General features: G+C 39.5%; 1 protein-coding gene across 1 annotated transcript in view; it reads left to right on the forward strand.

Annotated features, from left to right (window-relative positions):
* Positions 1-17,280, forward strand: part of magi1b (membrane associated guanylate kinase, WW and PDZ domain containing 1b) — a 62,992-nt gene that overhangs the window by 23,241 nt on the left and 22,471 nt on the right. Inside the window, exons 2-7 of the mRNA XM_077603860.1 lie at positions 1,609-1,725; positions 12,971-13,090; positions 13,966-14,205; positions 15,566-15,791; positions 15,964-16,046; positions 16,652-16,687. Coding sequence (XP_077459986.1) covers positions 1,609-1,725; positions 12,971-13,090; positions 13,966-14,205; positions 15,566-15,791; positions 15,964-16,046; positions 16,652-16,687 — 822 coding nt within the window. The remainder of the gene's footprint in view (positions 1-1,608; positions 1,726-12,970; positions 13,091-13,965; positions 14,206-15,565; positions 15,792-15,963; positions 16,047-16,651; positions 16,688-17,280) is intronic.

A 17,280-nucleotide genomic window follows, 5' to 3' on the forward strand; every position in this document is an offset into this window, starting at 1 on the left:
AAAAATGAATATGTATATATCTATGTATCTGTGAATCTTTGTTTCAAACTGAGGAACATTCAGTTGTTATTGTAGTATAGTTATTGTTGTTGCTGTTAAGGTCTTAGCATACCTGACTCTTACTTGAATAATCTAACTAGTTGCCTTAAAGGCTTATAAGGAACTGAGCCATGTTCTTTTTTTACCTTTCTAAACACTAGATGCAGATTTTATACTATTAAGTATGAACAAAAAAATATGTTTGATACCATGTTACAGAAAGCAGCATTAATCTTTCTGATTAATGCAATTTGTGGGCAGCCAACATGATTTTTAGGTAGTAATGTGATTAAAATGTTTTCACAGTTTAAAGATGCCCAACAGGAACAAAACAGTGGGTATTTATGGTGTGGTAGCTTCATGAAGAATGAAAATGTATCATGTGTCGGTCTCGTTAGAATAATTGTGTCATGTACGCATGTACACTTTCTTATTTTAGAGAGCTAGAATGCTGTTTTCCATTCTTCACATTGTTTTGGCCACATACATCCACATTTTATTGCTATTGGTAGTTTGATAGCCATTGCTTTTTAGTAACTGATGCCTACAAGAGCATGTCGCCGTGTGTGTCACGCACTCTCTGTTGGCCTGAGCGCTTGCTTGCCTGTGACCTGTGGTGAGGATTACAAAACTGCGATTAGTCTGAATGGGATGGTGCCAGTAGCAGGGATTCCTCCCAGGAGTCGCTGAGGCTGTGGGCCGGAGAGCTGACCTTCCCTCTCAACCTTTTCTCCAAAAGGCTGGATTAGATGGAAATCGAATGAATCAAATTGATCATTCCTTGTATTATTTTCTCATCATAAAATGGAAAAAGTCAAGTGCACATGAAGCTGGTCAGTAAAATGTCATGTTTGAAGTATCTACATAAAGACTCAACTCTATTAGTGTATAACCCTCCCGTTATTCTTCTAGCTAACTGCGCATAACACTTCTCCGTACTATGCTTACAATATCAATCATGTTATTAAACACACAAGCACATACACAGTTTCCATGGAAACAGAATCCAGGGCATTTATGATGAGCAGTTTGCCCAGGAACACCAAAGATGCCCTAATCAGTAAGATGACAAATATTTGTATGAAAACAAATATGATGTGGGTATTTTTAAGACAGGTTTTTTTCCCAAAGACATTTATTATAATTACTAGTTAAATGTGCATCATCTCCATGTCTGTTCTATTATGCATTCCATCATTCCACTCGTTCTTTCTTTCGCAAGATTGGAACGATCGATAATGTGGACATTCTCTGTCATGGACACACAAAAACACAATGAGAAACACACACCGTTATGTGCACGTTCTCACCATTTAATAGGCCAATGTGTTTCTGGGGTCCAGATGGTCAATCGGTAGGGTGACTGATATTGAGTACTAACTGTGATGCTAGCAATAAGAGTCCTGTCTGGCTGGCAAGCTAAAAAGAGTGTTTCTGCAACCAGCTGCCTCCTTTAAGTGGCAATGGCAAGTGGGCAACGCACATTTACCACTCCAACACAAACTTTTTTTGTTTTATTCTGCAGCCAAATTTAAACGCCTGTGTTCTTGTTTGTGTCCACAATGACAGGAAATAAGCTGACCAAAGACCTGAAACACTATCTCAGCCAACGCTTCCAGAAATCTTCAGCTGACCATGAACTGCAGCAGATTATCCGAGACAACCTCTACCGTCACGCCGTGCCTTGTGAGTCTGCGATCACCTCACAATTTAAACTTTTCTTTTGTCTTATTTTTCCAATTGCACGGTTCACAAACTTCAATTCAAGATGATTCAAATGAGTAATTACTTGACTTACTACTTTTAATGATTTACATTGTTTTTATATTATTTTATATTGCTTTCAAAGTTAATCACACAGTTGAAAAGGAGCATTTCATTACATTATTATTATGGCTTTGTCCGAAATGTTGTTTTCTGGTGGCTTCTTCAGAGGTCTTTATCTGCATTACCTCCTCTGCCATATGTCAGGCAGACACTGCTGGTGGCGGGAGGGGTCTTGATGTAATGGCCGTCTTAATCACCGAGTGTTGTATAGCCCTCTCATAAAAACCCTAGGGTTAGCTAAAAGAAAAGCGTTTAGATGTTCCTTGGGGCATATTGTGTGGTTGGCATGCAATTGTCTTGCCAAAAAGCATTTGCATAGTCCTATATTTTACCCTAGTACATCAATCACTGAGATATAATATCGTACTAAAATAAATCATTCCTTATTGGCTACACATAAGGCTTGTAAAATAAATAATAAGGAAACCGTCCGTTCATTTATGCTGTGTCTGCTCTTAAGTGTGATGACGTTGCCGGTAATAATAGTAAGAGGTCAATGTGGACGTATGTCAGATGGGCATCTGTTAGTGATCAGTGCGTTATCAACAGGTGGGAAAACCAGATTAAGATGTATATCTGTGATGGTTTCCCCCCTCTAAAAGCCGGGGTAATTGACAGGGGGAAAGAAAGCGTTTTTATAATAGACTTAAAGTGCTTTGCTTCAAGTTTCCTTTGTGAGCACTATTTTTGGATGCTATTGCCATTGTGGCACTTGACTATGTATTGTCAAGATCTTAATGTGGCCTTTTTGGATCTGGTTGACAATATCATAGCGATTATGGTGCAAGGTACATGTAGCTGTAACATAAGAAACATTCCAAACGATTTAATAATGGCTAAAGTCAACATTTTCAACCATTTTGCATAAGATTCTCATGGTTGTCATGTCAAACTAATGTATATGGTAGCAATTTGTCACAATCAATCATGACATTCCTCAGCGTGTGAGGCTTTACAAGCTTTGTGCAACACGACGAATTGGGAGGAGGACTGCCAAGGGGAGATTGAGTCAAGTCTGTTGCGGCCACAAACAGGTTCTCAAGCTGCCCGGTGTCCGCATTTCATCTGTAAAGCCTTTATCGGAACATGAAAAATGTGTTGGACCTTGATCAGTACGGGAGAAATGTCAGGGACCCCATCACAATATGACAGGTTGGGAGGGGACAAACTGACATCTATGATAAACTGCGAGCCGAGCCCTAGGTTAGATTCGGGTCTATTGGTTTCATGGGGCCTATTTCTCCTCCGTCCCCCATCATAGATAGACCTTGAAAGAATGACTTGAATATGAAGGGAAAAAAGAGTAAATATCCCCCAGCACAACTTTTTAACACCAGTACATTATTTATTGAACTGCTGGTTAACTTTAGCGTGAAACAAAAATTTGAACAGAAACTAAAGTCGTTAAAAGTAAATTTGGATGCTCCAAAATTAAAAAACACATTTAAAGAAAGAGTAATGACAACTTCAACTTGCATGATACAAGGTTCAAATGTAGGCCAAGTATGTAACTGATAGCTACGTCAAGAATATGTTATTCAGCAAAATTGTGTTTCCATAACATAAAAGCCACTGCTTTCCCACCCTCCCCCATTTTCTGAGGCAAGCATCCCTTGTGATCACCCCAAATGCACATTCAGCATACCCATTATCTTTGCCAGGTCTCCACTCCCTCTGTCACGCTTTCATTGTTGACCCCGACCCAAACTCACGGCATCAGTGCTTCTTGTGTGCCCTCTTTCCCTTGGGATCGTTCTATTCTTCAAACTAGTTTTTGCTTGCCAGTTATTCAGTTCTAAGGCCTATGATTGAAAAGATGTGGGTGGGTTGATCTCCTTAAATAAGGGATTTCTGCAAACGATGGTCTGCCCGTCCTTTTCCGTGCAATGAATCGCGATGCTACCAACATAGACGATTGGGCGGCCCGTATATAGGCTAAGAGGACAGCTAGGAGAGGAGTGGGGGCTGAAGCCGCAAGGATGGAGTTGGGGGTTGGGTGGAGTTCGGGTGTGTGAAGGGGGGCAGTAAGCGGAAGATGAAGGAGGAGAGACAGATGGAGAGATGCAACAACACTCTCCCACACTCCATTGCATGTTGGCTTCATTGAGCTACTAAGGCTAAGGTAAACACTTTAACTTGGCGGTGTGAGCATCAGCAAGCTGGTGCTCTGCCTTTTAGTGCTTAACAAGGGTTTTACACACTGATGCAATCCCAAATTGTCACCTGATGACAGATTCTTATTTGACTGGGCTTTTAATTAATGGTCAAAGCTGGAGATAAAACAGGACTACTTTATGTTTAGCTTCTCAAAAATTTTGCTCTATGTACTGCACCCTTATTGATGTAATTTATTTACAATATTAACTGGTAAATACATTGCAGCATATTCCAGCATTTGGACAAGATGCATTGAAGGTACAATGAGGCTTCAAAGATTGTCAAGTTTGTGTTGGTCTTCTGCCATTGATTCACTTTTTCCAACCATTTCCCCAATGCCTTTCTGTAATGACTTGCATATTGGACTGGGCCTTCTCCCAGTCATGAACTTTCGGTTTCTTGACACTCCCATAAGCTGCGGATGCAGAGGTTTACATATTTAAAAAGTCAGTTTTACTTATGTATATTTCTGGCAGAATGGTGGTCCCTAACCTCTGTGATAGTTTACAATCTGATTAAAATATTACTATGACCTGACCTACATGGTACTCTAATATTTCTACATGTGCAAATTGTCACGTGAAATAAGAGTTAAATAATATTCATATTATACCACCCAATATTCTTGGTTGCTTACTATTCTACAATGTTGGCTACATTCTTAAGCAACAATGTGAGAACAATGCACTGCAGTCCTCCACTAGCATCAATTTTCTGCTAGAAAAACCAATGAATATTGCTTACTAATTTATTCTAAACAACACCACATAGTTATTCATTTGACACATTTGACTCCGATCTTATAAGATGAGTTACTTCATCAGCTGGTGATATATTGCTTGTGTATATCATTTAGCTATTTTTTTTGTTTAGTTTGTGAAGGTTTACGCCCATGCTCACCATATCTATACAGTTTTGTATTACAGCTTTCCCATTTTATTGCTCAGTATTTGTAACCTGGCTGATGATGATTTTTTTTTTTGCCCCATAAGTGGAGGCATAAGTTTGTGTGTTACCTGAGGAGTCGGGGCTCCATGGAAGAGAAAGGGGTGCAATCCAAAAAGAAAAAATAATGGGGGCAAAGTATCAAGAGAAGAGGAGGGTGGGTTTGAAAAAAGGGGAGAACAAGAGAATTGGTGGGCGGGTGCTTATGGGTGCCTGTGAGATGGGAGACAGCGGGGCTCAGTTCGCAAGAGAGAGACAGACAGAGGCAGAGCATTGATGTTTATGTGAGTTTGGTAATGAGACAGAGTGCATTCTAAGCCTATGTGGGGACACGGCTTAGCTTAGCTCACTTTAGCTTAGCATCACAAAGCTGGACAGAGGACAGACGCTGGAGAGGAGGACGGGGAGGGTGACGTGTCGACGGGGCTGCGATTCTGCACTGCTTTTTCTTCCACACCTGAATGGATTTTCTTTCCTTCTGTCTCTTGTCGACGCTCTGTGGATGATAGGAGAAGGAGACTGAGGTATGTTGCTTTGTGCTTCATTTGAAGAGGGGATGCTGCGATTTATTGGTTGGGGGTTGGGATGGAGAGCTGGGGAGGCGTGCAGTGAGGATGGCTGTGCATCAGGCGGAGGGCATCAGGAGTGAGCGGGAGAGACGGCGGCACATTGCTGGCAATAATGGAGGCTGATGTTTTGTGGTCAAACTGATGCTGTATGTCTCCGTTTTTCTTAGGTATTGTCAGTCTTCATGCGGCCTCCCAAGTCAACAAAATGTCACCTGTATATGTTCATATTATATTTAGTGGAAACACTCAACCTCTATAAAGGCAGAGTAAAAGGTGGTCTGTTGACATCTTTGATTTATTTATTTATTTTTAAGTGATAACAGCATCTGTATGTTTGTCTGTCTGGAGCCCTTCCTCCCCTTCGCCTCCCCTTCTCTTTTTATTCTTTCTTTTAGTATTTTTTCCCCCAATCTGTCTTTTTCCTGCATGACCTCCCCCTCCCTGTCTCTATACACCCATCCCCACTCCCTCCCCGCCCCTCTAAATGGATCATTTTAGAGCCTTTCTTTTCCATTTCCATGCTGCTGTAGGTAGTCGCTAGCCCACGGTGCTTTTTACTGGCTGCAATCAGAAGACAAAGGCCATGTGTGCATGTTGACGGGAGTGTTTTCAGGCAGCTTTCTGGCTGATTTAGCTTGACTCTAAACTACTGGCCCTTCAGGTTTTTGTTTTTCTAATCCTGCACTTTTCTCTTCCCCTTTTTTATGCTAGACTAGACTTATTCCCATCATAAAGTGGGGAGAGAAAAATGAGGGAAAATAGTCCAGGGAAAGAAAGGCCTTTTTTGACGGCCAATGGGTGGTTGTGTGGGAATACATCGTCTCATCACTGCCAGCCTCTTTCAGTTAGCCGGAGCAATGAAAACACCCTCCTGCGACTCAAAACACTCTGTCCTAAATGAAAGGCATCTGCATCAATGACCAAAAAAGCCGACGATACGCTGACATTTAATTCCCCGCAATCTCCATGGGGAGGGGGGAATTCTTTTTGCAAATAAGGTCGAAGGGTTAAAGCACTCTGAAAGGTTTGATGGTGATAGTCTGTGTCCCTTACTCTCTGACCCCAACTAAAACAAGCAAGGCCATGTGAAGACTGGAAAACGTGGGGTTTTCTGGGCTGCAATTTTGCTTGGATTAACCCTTTATTGGGACAGATGGCTCCATCCCCCTACCGAGCCAACAAACCCCAGTCAGCTTGTCATAGTGGGTAAGACCGTGCATGTGTCTCACGAAGGGAGAAAAAAAAACACCCCAAAAGCCAGCCAGACTAGCTGTGGCCAAGATGGTGGAGGGATCTGTTTTGGCTTTGTAAAATGACGACAGTCTGCTGGCCTTCACCATCCATATATTACATTTGTGTTTGTTTGTATACTGGTGTGTTAATGCCGCTGTATTCTGGTGGGAAATAGGAAAAAATGCCTAGTTTATCAGTAGAGCATATTTATTATGGTTGTATAGTATAATGGTTCTGTAAAAGCTTTTGAAAAACAGTTGGGTCTGGCAGTTTATCAGTTTTTCAAAGCAGGTCCATCAGTCATCTGCTTCTTTCTCGGCAATGATGGCATTGTAATAACCTTATCTTTCTGTAAACATACATAAAGCAGTGACAACGTTTAAAAACATATTTTTTTGTTATGAGATGATAAACAGGCATTTTTAATAGATTTTAGTATTCAGGATTGTTTGGTTAATTAAACCACATTGCTATACATACATATATTTATTTGAAACCTACTCGTCCATCAGTAAAAGAATTAAACAGGGGCCCCTTCACCCCACCACACAACAGAATCTGTTTTAGCTTACTTTTTTTTTTAAGCACCCAAGGAGCATGAATTTATTTATATAAGGCTTGGATGGCTCCGATCTTGAAATGTTGTCCCAAGGCAAACCACTTAAAATGCACCCTTTCAAATAAGTCCTGTACTGTGTGACCTGTAAGCCTACACACAAGAAGAATAGGAAAAGAGGAATTTATTGATAGAACATTTATGACTAGGAAGTATCGCCAAGCATATTTTTACCATCCAGATATTTAAACATGCTGTTAACATGATTTATTTTTTCATTTAGATTGAGATCTACAGTCCTAAGCAAAAACCTTAGAGTAACACCAGCTTTGTTTTGATATTCAATATCGCCGATAAGTAATAGTATATACATAGTTAGCAGGTTACACAAAAAGTATGAAACCAAAAAGATCCTAAAAGTTCTGATACTGTAATATTGGGGTTTTAAAGTTTGGGCGATTACACGATAACGACAATTATCCTGAAATAATTTTTCGTCAACGATAATACGAAAGATCTTCGATAAAATTCGATAATTTTAAACTGTAATTACACCCTCTGACCACCACAGCATGTGAGAAATAGAGGCTCTTGTAAAATAAGTGTTTTTAAAACTTTTCTCTTGTTGCAACTCTCGCTATCTCTGTACTTCTGCCCATAAAAGTCCAAGTAAAAATGAAACACGAACCTTCCTGAATCTCTTGATTACAACGGGATTATGAGGTCAAAGTGCCATTACTTAAGACATTGACAACGACAGATGTCCAATTAATTTAAACTGGAAGGACTGCTTCAAGGTACTAATTAATACTGTAACTATAATCGACCTTTGCAACATTGTCGCCCTCAAATGATGGTATACACTACTGCAAAACACTATTTTGAGTAGAAGCACCAATCAGCAATACATCTAAAAAGATCTTGCAGGGTGTTTTTTTTTTTCTTATCCATACTACCGTCAAATTGACAATGTTTGGATAGACCGAACTGGACCTCTATTTTCTTTTGGAATACCAACATATGGACATGTTTAGTCTTTCTTCTCCGACGCCCTGTGGCTGTTTCGGCATTTGTAAAAGGAGAAAGACGCCTGGAACTAATTTTAGGAAGGTGTATGAGTCAGGTTGCCTGACATGTTTTGAAATTAAAGAAGAAGAAAATTTACAGAGAAAGGCTGACTTAGAATTTCGAGCAGGATTTAATAAGGTTATCAAGCCAAACGTCTTAGCAAACAGCCATTAAGCCAACATTTTCACTCAGGTAAAAAGTAGGTCAGAGTTAAAAAGAAAGGTGATTTTTTGATTTAGGGAGATTGACATAATTGACAAAAAATAAATAAAAATACACATTTAGTTTCAAAGCACTTGATTATTTTCAGAGCTGGCTTTAGCCTGTATATTTGCATTGACACATACCTTTGAGACAACTATACATTCATTCATTTTCCGTACCGATGATCCTCACAAGGGCCCGGGGGGTGCTGAATCCTATCCCAGCCAACTATGGGCACCAGGCGGGGAACACCGATATGATGTTGATACATATCTCTTGTATTATTATTTGGTTTCAACTACATTAAATGCGGTGTCATAGTTGGTTTGAATACTGTCGAGTCATTCTGTGTCCTCAGAACTGTTCGGAATATTCCTTATGCTACACATCTACAATAGAAGACCAAACACAGCCCTAAAATAGTTCAACATCCATTAAATATAAATGAGATGCTTGGATTTGTCTTCCAGCATACACAGTGCTTGCGGAAGGGAGCACTGGTGTGGCCCTGTTTGTTTACATGGAAATAGTAGATATGAATTTTTATATACATGATTTGCTTGAATCAACACAAGACTATTTACTAAGATACAGTGCTGCACATATTGATAGGCAACATCCATTTATAAACATTCATGTAGTCAGAGTTTTAACTTGTTCTTAAATATGAGGTCAGCCGTTCACAAACTCATAATCTTGTGAATACTGTATTCTTCTATCCTACAAGATGGAATATGTACTAAAAGAATATCTAGAAGTAATGTTAAGTGGCATTACAATTGGCATGTAGGTGATCTTACAAACACAAATGGAAGCTGTATCAGCCAGTTCAGTTCACGGAAACATGTATTCAATTATTGTGATCATCTCAGACTTTGTATCAGATCCATTGAAGTCTTTTTAAGGTCCTGCTTAGGTAATGCCCATGGTACCAAGTGTACTGTATTTTATTTGTATTTAAATTAAAACGCAAGCTTGGTACTCTAGAGTATTAAAGCTTTCTGTTCCACAGCTCACATTTTTCAGCCATTACATGGCAATTTTAGTGAAGATTGTTTCTGTTAATGAGAATGCACAATAAATTCAGACTGATACGTTATAATTTTTATAGTAGATGAGGTCAACTAAAGAGCTGATTTTGCCCAAGGGGCAATTGCTTTGTCTGAAATTTTACCGATGGTGCTCACGTCATAGGAAGGAAATGAATGCTTATTGTTTTGGAAAAATTGCTGGCTGCATTGGTGTCGTATTCTACTGCATCAAACAATTTCGGAATATTTTCTGCATGTTGAATGTGATTTGATGAAACATCAGTACACTATATACCACAGTGTAACCTCTAATATTTCAGTACTGGGTTCATAAATCCCCTTTTTAGAATTTTTTTAATGCCACCCACTCATGTTGGAGGTGATGATAACGTTGCAAATCCAAAGGCAAGTCACTTCCCCCTACACCTTATTTTATTATACTAATCAACAAAAAATAAACTAATTATTTTTTCTTTTGTCGCATGCAAAGAGAAAAATATATATCAAAGAACCCATTTTTGTCTGCTCTTTAAAACTGGGTGGTTGGTTGTAAGCTGTTATTATGTCGTACCGTTCTCAGGTGACTACAGGAAAGAGACACGAGCTTGTTGACTGATATTTTACATCACTGTCCTACGCTCTTCTATTTTCGGAAATATATAATGTTCAGAACACCAAAAAAGCTTTGATGCTACTATTTCATTTATTACACGTAGTATACAGACAGTCGTGAGTTCCATCCCTGACTGTTGTTAAGTTTCATTGTAATGGCTTTTGCCTGTCCAATTCCTGTTTTTTCCCCCGAAATGCACCTCTTTGCAAGAGTTTTTTTCTATGCACATCAAGGCCCATCTCAGCAGGAGTCTCTATGCATTGCTCTCACGACTTGCAACCGCTATTTCAGCTACACTCTATTTAACAGCTTGGTCAAAGGAGCGTTTGTGGGGGGGCATTGAATTAATTAAGTCTATAGAGATGACAGTGTCTAACCACCTGGGTTTAAGCCAAGGTTCCACTTTTTTTCTTCTTCTATATCTCATTTGAAACACCGGCCACAATTCTATTTCCTGTTTAGTTTTCTAATGTGCGGCCTTAACTAATATAAATCTGTCTGGCGAACTGTCAAAAGAAGAAATTTTATGACTAAGTGGATTATGGAAGTATTAATATATTACTAATTGCAAATTTCCTTAGATGTCTGTCTGTGTGCACTTCCCCTTTTAAATTGAATATATGTATAAAAGTGTTAACGTAATTTTTATTTTTGACTAAGATGTGCGTCTGCTCATACGATGAAATAAAATTAGGTGGGTAATTATCAATTATCAATCATTCTGCGTGCACAGATAGATCACAAGAATAATGGATCCAACTTGGAAACAGTTTATTTCCAAGCCAAATACCAAGGTGTGGGAGTAGTTTTGTTTTAAACCAAACAAAAATGAACAACGAATCATCCGCTTAAATTTTCGCTGCTTGAAGACGCTGAAGTTACCTCCAGCGTTACGCTTCCGCCTTTAGTATAGTTCCCATTTCCACTTTAAAAGTTTGCAGTTATGCAACCTATGGGTGGCTTTTTTGCATGTATAAAGACATTGGCTATTTTCACATATCAAATATACATTCACTATTACATTTAACTTGTTTTAATTGTGTTTCCTGCTTGTTACACACTGTATACTGTGCCTGCTTTCAATTGAGACCATTTACGAAAAATCAGTTTCGCCAAAACTTACAAAAAGATTTGGTTTAAAGTCGCCAACGTTGTAATTTCACATTTCGCAATCACTTTTGATCAAGAATAGCGTTGAGTTCCTCACTTATTTCAGATTCTCCTCTAAACTAGCATACAAATGGCACACTATATGATCAACATTTTCAAATAATAATGTATTATTACTTTTTCCAACCTATATCTATTTTTAAAATCTTGAATAAACATTTATTGCATCTGAATGTCTGTATTTGTTTTATTAAGATATGTTGTCACTACATTAGTGGTTATATTTGTTCAAATTTTTGGGAGGACAGTCTGAGGTGTGAGGGAAACTGCCGCGTGTGAAAGATTCCGATAGCTTCTGCATGCTTCATCCTAATGAAGAGTTCGTGTCCACACTTCTGTGATTAATCACTTGTGTCACAGAACATGGCTGCAGTGGGAGGCTGTCCCAAAGTCCCTACATGTCTATTTTTACCAGTTCATAACCAACACACTTGTAACTAAGAGATTGTGCTATCTGACTGCTGAATAATCAGAGATTGTCACTTTTTTTTGCCCAAGCCTCATACTTGCTAAACATTTCCAAAAATTGAACCAACAGCTGAATCTACATTTGTAAAATTTTGAGTAAGTGCTCCAAAGCTATTAAAAAGAACAATATATAATGGGGGGAGATGACTAGTTTGGTTAGCTGTGTTTTCTGAACAGGCCTAGCCGTAAATGTGTTAACAATTGACACCACAATGGCCAGCTGTTAAGTTGTTAAAAGCAAGTGCCAGGTCTAACTATTTACATGCCAAACGGTACTCAAGCAGCAACACATATGGCAAATGTAACACCCTTATAGGAGTGTTATATCGATACTTCCCATCTTGAACCAGTGTAAAGGTTTCCGTCCTGCTGTGAGGAATGATACTATCCCACGTCATTTGTTTGCAAGCAATAATTCATCAGACATTTTCTCTCCCACGTGTGTCGTGAGACTATTGTCATTTTAAATTGTTGCCTTTGAGCTCGGTAAATGTTGGGAAATACAGCGGAAAGACACCTCCATCATGCTCCCCCAGCAGTGACTTTATATGGTCCGCGCTGTTACTACTATACTTTCATAGGCATAATATATTACACGTTTAAGATCAGCTGGAGAGGTGCATAGTAAGTGCTATATTCTGGGTCTAAAACAACATTGTAAAAATGACTCTGAAAATAATGAATTGACTCACTTTACACCAGAGGTGCCAAACTCCTGTCTTTGAGGGTCCCTATCCTGTTTGTTTTCCATGTCTTCCTCCACCAACACACACAAATCAAATAATCAGGGTATTTATTACGCTTCTGGACGGCTTCCTGATGAGTTTGATCATTTGATTGAGGTGTGTTGGTGGAGGGAGACATGGAAAACAGACTGGATAGGGGCCTTCAAGGACCGGAGTTGGGCACCCCTGCTTTGGCTATGAGTGAGTAGAACTTGCATAACTACTGCTATATGTCCTTGGCCTTTAAAACACTGCTTTGCTTTATTGGAGTGTACGTTTAGCTGGTAAAGTTCAGACTTGTTTTTTTTTTCAACAATTATATTTTGTTTGGTTACTTACGACACATCTTTTCTTTGATTGGCCAGGTACAACCCGACTCCCTCGTGAAGGAGAAGTCCCTGGTGTGGACTACAACTTCCTATCAGTTCAAGCCTTTCTGGAGTTAGAGAAGAGTGGAACCTTGTTGGAAATAGGAACATATGAAGGTATTTTTTGAGTCAATCGTTTGAAGTCATTATTACTTTTTTTTAATATAGCGTGAAATACATGAATTACTCCTCTTTTTTTAACTAAACATAACTGTCGTAACAAATGTGATAAGTGACTTATGCCACACAGTACTAGATGATGGTACCCTAGTAAATTATAGTAAATTGGAGTACATATTTAAGCATATGAAGGAAAAAAAAAGAAGGGAAAAATAGAGGCAGAAACAAGGGCTCCCCAATATTCTTCTTGGCTGTGGTTAGGTGATATTACCAATAGATGGTGATGTTGCTTTGTGCTATTTCTTTATTTCTTGTGGGATTGCGGAAAGAGAGAATTTTAAATGCCATTTCTATTCTTGTTTTACTTGGGAATTAACTCAAACTAACCATTTTTTTCAGTTAAAAAAAAGAACAGTTAAAATGCAAAAATAATCTCAGATGTATTAAGCATTAAGAATCATGAAACACAGTGTAGTTGGTAACCACAAATGCTGTTAGTTAAAGGCAGCTAAAACTGCCTGTGCATGAGGTAGGTTGACTCTGCTGGAGTTTTAAACGCATTGTGTGTCTTAAAAAGTTTGCAAACAGCTGATCTCTCAGAATTATCGAAAGTATTCCCTTAATTGGTGGCCACTTGTTTCACGTTATGCTTTAAAACAGATCAGCCACATTCCATCAGTAACTCAAAAGTCCTTTTTTGCATACCAAAGCTTTGGCAAATCTCCCCCAACACACACACACAGATGCAAATGGGAACACACGCGCACACAAAAAAAATGTTGAGCCCTCCTCCCTGTCCCCTTACTTAAATACCCTTCTTTCGCTCGCTTTAAAAAAAAATCCCACTCCCCGCCTCTTCCTTCGTTCCCTAGGAAACTATTATGGGACACCCAAGCCGCCGGTGCAGCCCCCTGGTGGGAAAGTGATTACCAATAGCAGTGGTGGTGATGCCACACGGCCAGACGGGCTCAGCGGTAGCCTGCCAGGCTCGCAAGAATCCACGCCCCGACGCTCCAAGTCCTACAATGACATGCACAATGCTGGAATAGTGCCTGGAGAACTACCGCTGGAGGACGACGAGGACCTCCCTGAGATGATCAGTAGCTATACAGGTAAGCATGGCAGGACTATCCAATCACCAAATTCAAATGTGGCAATATTCCTCTTTGCTCATCCTTAGAAACTTGGTAAAAACTGCTATGGTGCAAGTTTTGTACCTCATTCAATTGGGATTAGTTCGGATGTGTATTTGTGGGACAATAGAAAGTGCCCAAAAGCAATTCAGGCAATCAGTTTACATTTTACATCAGACAACAAAGGTCAATCATGTATTTCATCTATCATCTCACAGTTGAATACCATTGCAATGATAATAACATTTTCATAAAATTTGATTCTTACGACCAAACTAATTTTATACTTTGGATTCCATACCCCCTTTCTAATCAAAACGTTTATATTGACAACATGATTTTCCACGTGTCTGAATTTGTGCTGGTGCCATTTAAAACAAATAAATTAATAAAAACCTTTAAGATAGTGAGTGCACAACCTAGGATAAACTCTTTAACAGTAAGCTGACTGAATTTCATGGTCTATTTATTGTATACTCTAAGAGTTAGATGGAATTTATTTTCACTGCCCCTCTGTGGAAAAGGAATCCGCAGGAGGTTCTGATTTGAATGATGATTGGTAAAGTGGGAGACAATCATGAAAAGTGGCAGCAAACGAAAGTAAAAGAGGGACTGGCCTAAAAAGGGAGACTGTGATAAGTATGTGACTACACTGGAGCAACGAAGGAGGATAAGCTTAAAAAAAATCAAGTATTTTGGCTTAGCACTTGAAGATTGAAGAGCTTCTTTGATTGGTGAGTAAAGGATTTTTCAGACTTGCAAAGTCTACTGCCATCTGCCTGCAAAACAGAGGGTGAACGCATGATCAGTCTTTCAATCGTCATTACTTTTTTGGTCATTCCAACTCATTTGAACGAGAGAATAGATGTCTACCTTGTGTGCATAATGTTGGTTCGAGTTCTGTTTTGGTAGCATTAAAAAATCTATTTCACCTAATGTGTTAGTAGGTCAAATGGTTTCTGGCAGAATGCTGACCATGCCTTAAGCTGTTTTTACTATGTGTTCTCTGGAGGTGGCACCAAAAGTTGTTTGTTTTCCGTCTGTGCCTTCGTGAGCTGTGAAGGTGCCAGTCAAGTGTGAGAAAGAGATAACAGGAAGCAAGGTGATAGCACTCCATGGGCTCTGCTACAATGTGTGAACTGCCCACTCAGCCATCTTAATTTAAGTGAATGGCAATGTGTGGTTGGATCAAGCTGTTAAGAGCAACGAGTTGAGTCAGCAAGTCCTTTTCAGTTGCAGCATTACAAATTCTCCAACTTACAATTACAGGTTAAGTTGACACAGGGCATTTGTCAGTGGAAATACAATGTAACAGTGTCTTGTGTCTTGACTCTAACAGGAGAATCAAGTGATTTAGACGAGATTCAGCGCTCGGTGAGACCCTTCACCCCTCGCCAGAGTGACCCCTCCTACCTTGGGATAAACCCCTTACCACCGGCCACCACGGAGAGCACTCAGCAGACACACCCTAACCTGAGCCATCCTCCCCCGGAGGACCCTCAGGGACCCCTGCCTGACAACTGGGAGATGGCCTACACCGAGAATGGAGAGGTCTATTTTATAGAGTAAGGACACTTTAACATGTCCATGCAAAACATCACACACTGCAAATTATTCATTTCACTGGATACACGACTAAAAGTTTTACTAACGGTCTATAATAGACATCAATCCAATCCTTTTTCTTTTGTGAAAAAGAAGAAAATGTTCCCATGGTTGATTTTGTCATCTTTTCAGCCACAATACAAAGACCACCTCTTGGATAGACCCTCGTTGCCTGGACAAACCTCAAAAACCGCTGGAAGAATGTGAAGATGATGGTATGTATTAATCTTAGGTTTTTTTGTGCATGTTCTTGTTTGTATCGTCATTGATGTTTTGTTAATGGACTCTTCTCAGTCCTCAAGTCTGTGGAAGGAATCTGAATATAGAGCGGGGCTTCACTCCAGTGTCACAACAGCAGTAGCCAATGACACATTTTTAATTTTGGGTGTTTTTGCCAAGACAAAAATGAGCAAAGATGTCATCCAAGCTAAGGAATGGAAACAATTGATGTTGTCCTGAAAACAAACAGCTCACCTATACACATTTTTAGAATATATTTGCAGTTTATCACATACGTATATTATCATATCACATGTGCCTTTCACGAGTCACTAATGTATTCAGTCTGGTTTCCTCTGGCAAAATGTGTAGGATAATACATACTGACAGTGATTGCATCACAAATCAAACCAAATGTTTCTTTTTTTTGTCATACCTGGATTATTATCATTATTATTTTTGCACAGAGGCATTGTACTGGCCTTTATTGACGCTTGCCCTCTAGTGGCAAAATGTTACTATTACAGTTGACTAATGCACTTCAACATATATGCCCTCTTTCTTCTTACCTGTGGTCCTGTGGTGTCCACCTGCTGAGTAGAAGGGGTTCATACAGAGGAGCTGGACAATGATCCTGGTAGGTGCAAACTTCTCCTCTCCGTAATAAACGCTGGCTTTATTGCACTCATGGTAGAAAAAAAATGACATGTTGATAGCAATTGAATGATTGCTGGCAGCCCCTCAACGTCCAAATGTATTGGACATCTATTAGAGTCATTGGCAGCTACTAAGTTAATTATCCATTAAACAACAGGCTTATTAAAAATCATCATATCAAATGAGCCGCCTTCCTGTATGACAGCTGAGGGTACTAAATAAATATCGATTAGTCCAACCCTTTTCAGGTGGGCAAAGAAATGCAATTACGAGTGGATTTCTGAAGGAGGAGTCTCTGGCACTTTATAAATGTCAGCAGCTCATGCATGCACAAAGTCTCTCTGAGGCGCCTGTTTTCTCAAGAGAAATCAATCAGAGCACTGTATCAAGAGAATGAGATGCAACCAAAATATGTAATTTATCACTGTTGAATCCGCCTCGACTTCAGAATATGTTATGGAGAATAGATGGCGGCGGGTGCAATGAAGGACAAAGGCATATGGAGAGTAAACCGTGAATAAGCAAAGCGCACACAGTGTGGAACTAGCATAGTGTGAAATCACATGGCTGATT

The sequence above is a fragment of the Stigmatopora argus genome, chromosome 6 (genome assembly GCF_051989625.1).
Source record: "Stigmatopora argus isolate UIUO_Sarg chromosome 6, RoL_Sarg_1.0, whole genome shotgun sequence".
Classification (NCBI taxonomy): Eukaryota; Metazoa; Chordata; class Actinopteri; order Syngnathiformes; family Syngnathidae; genus Stigmatopora; species Stigmatopora argus.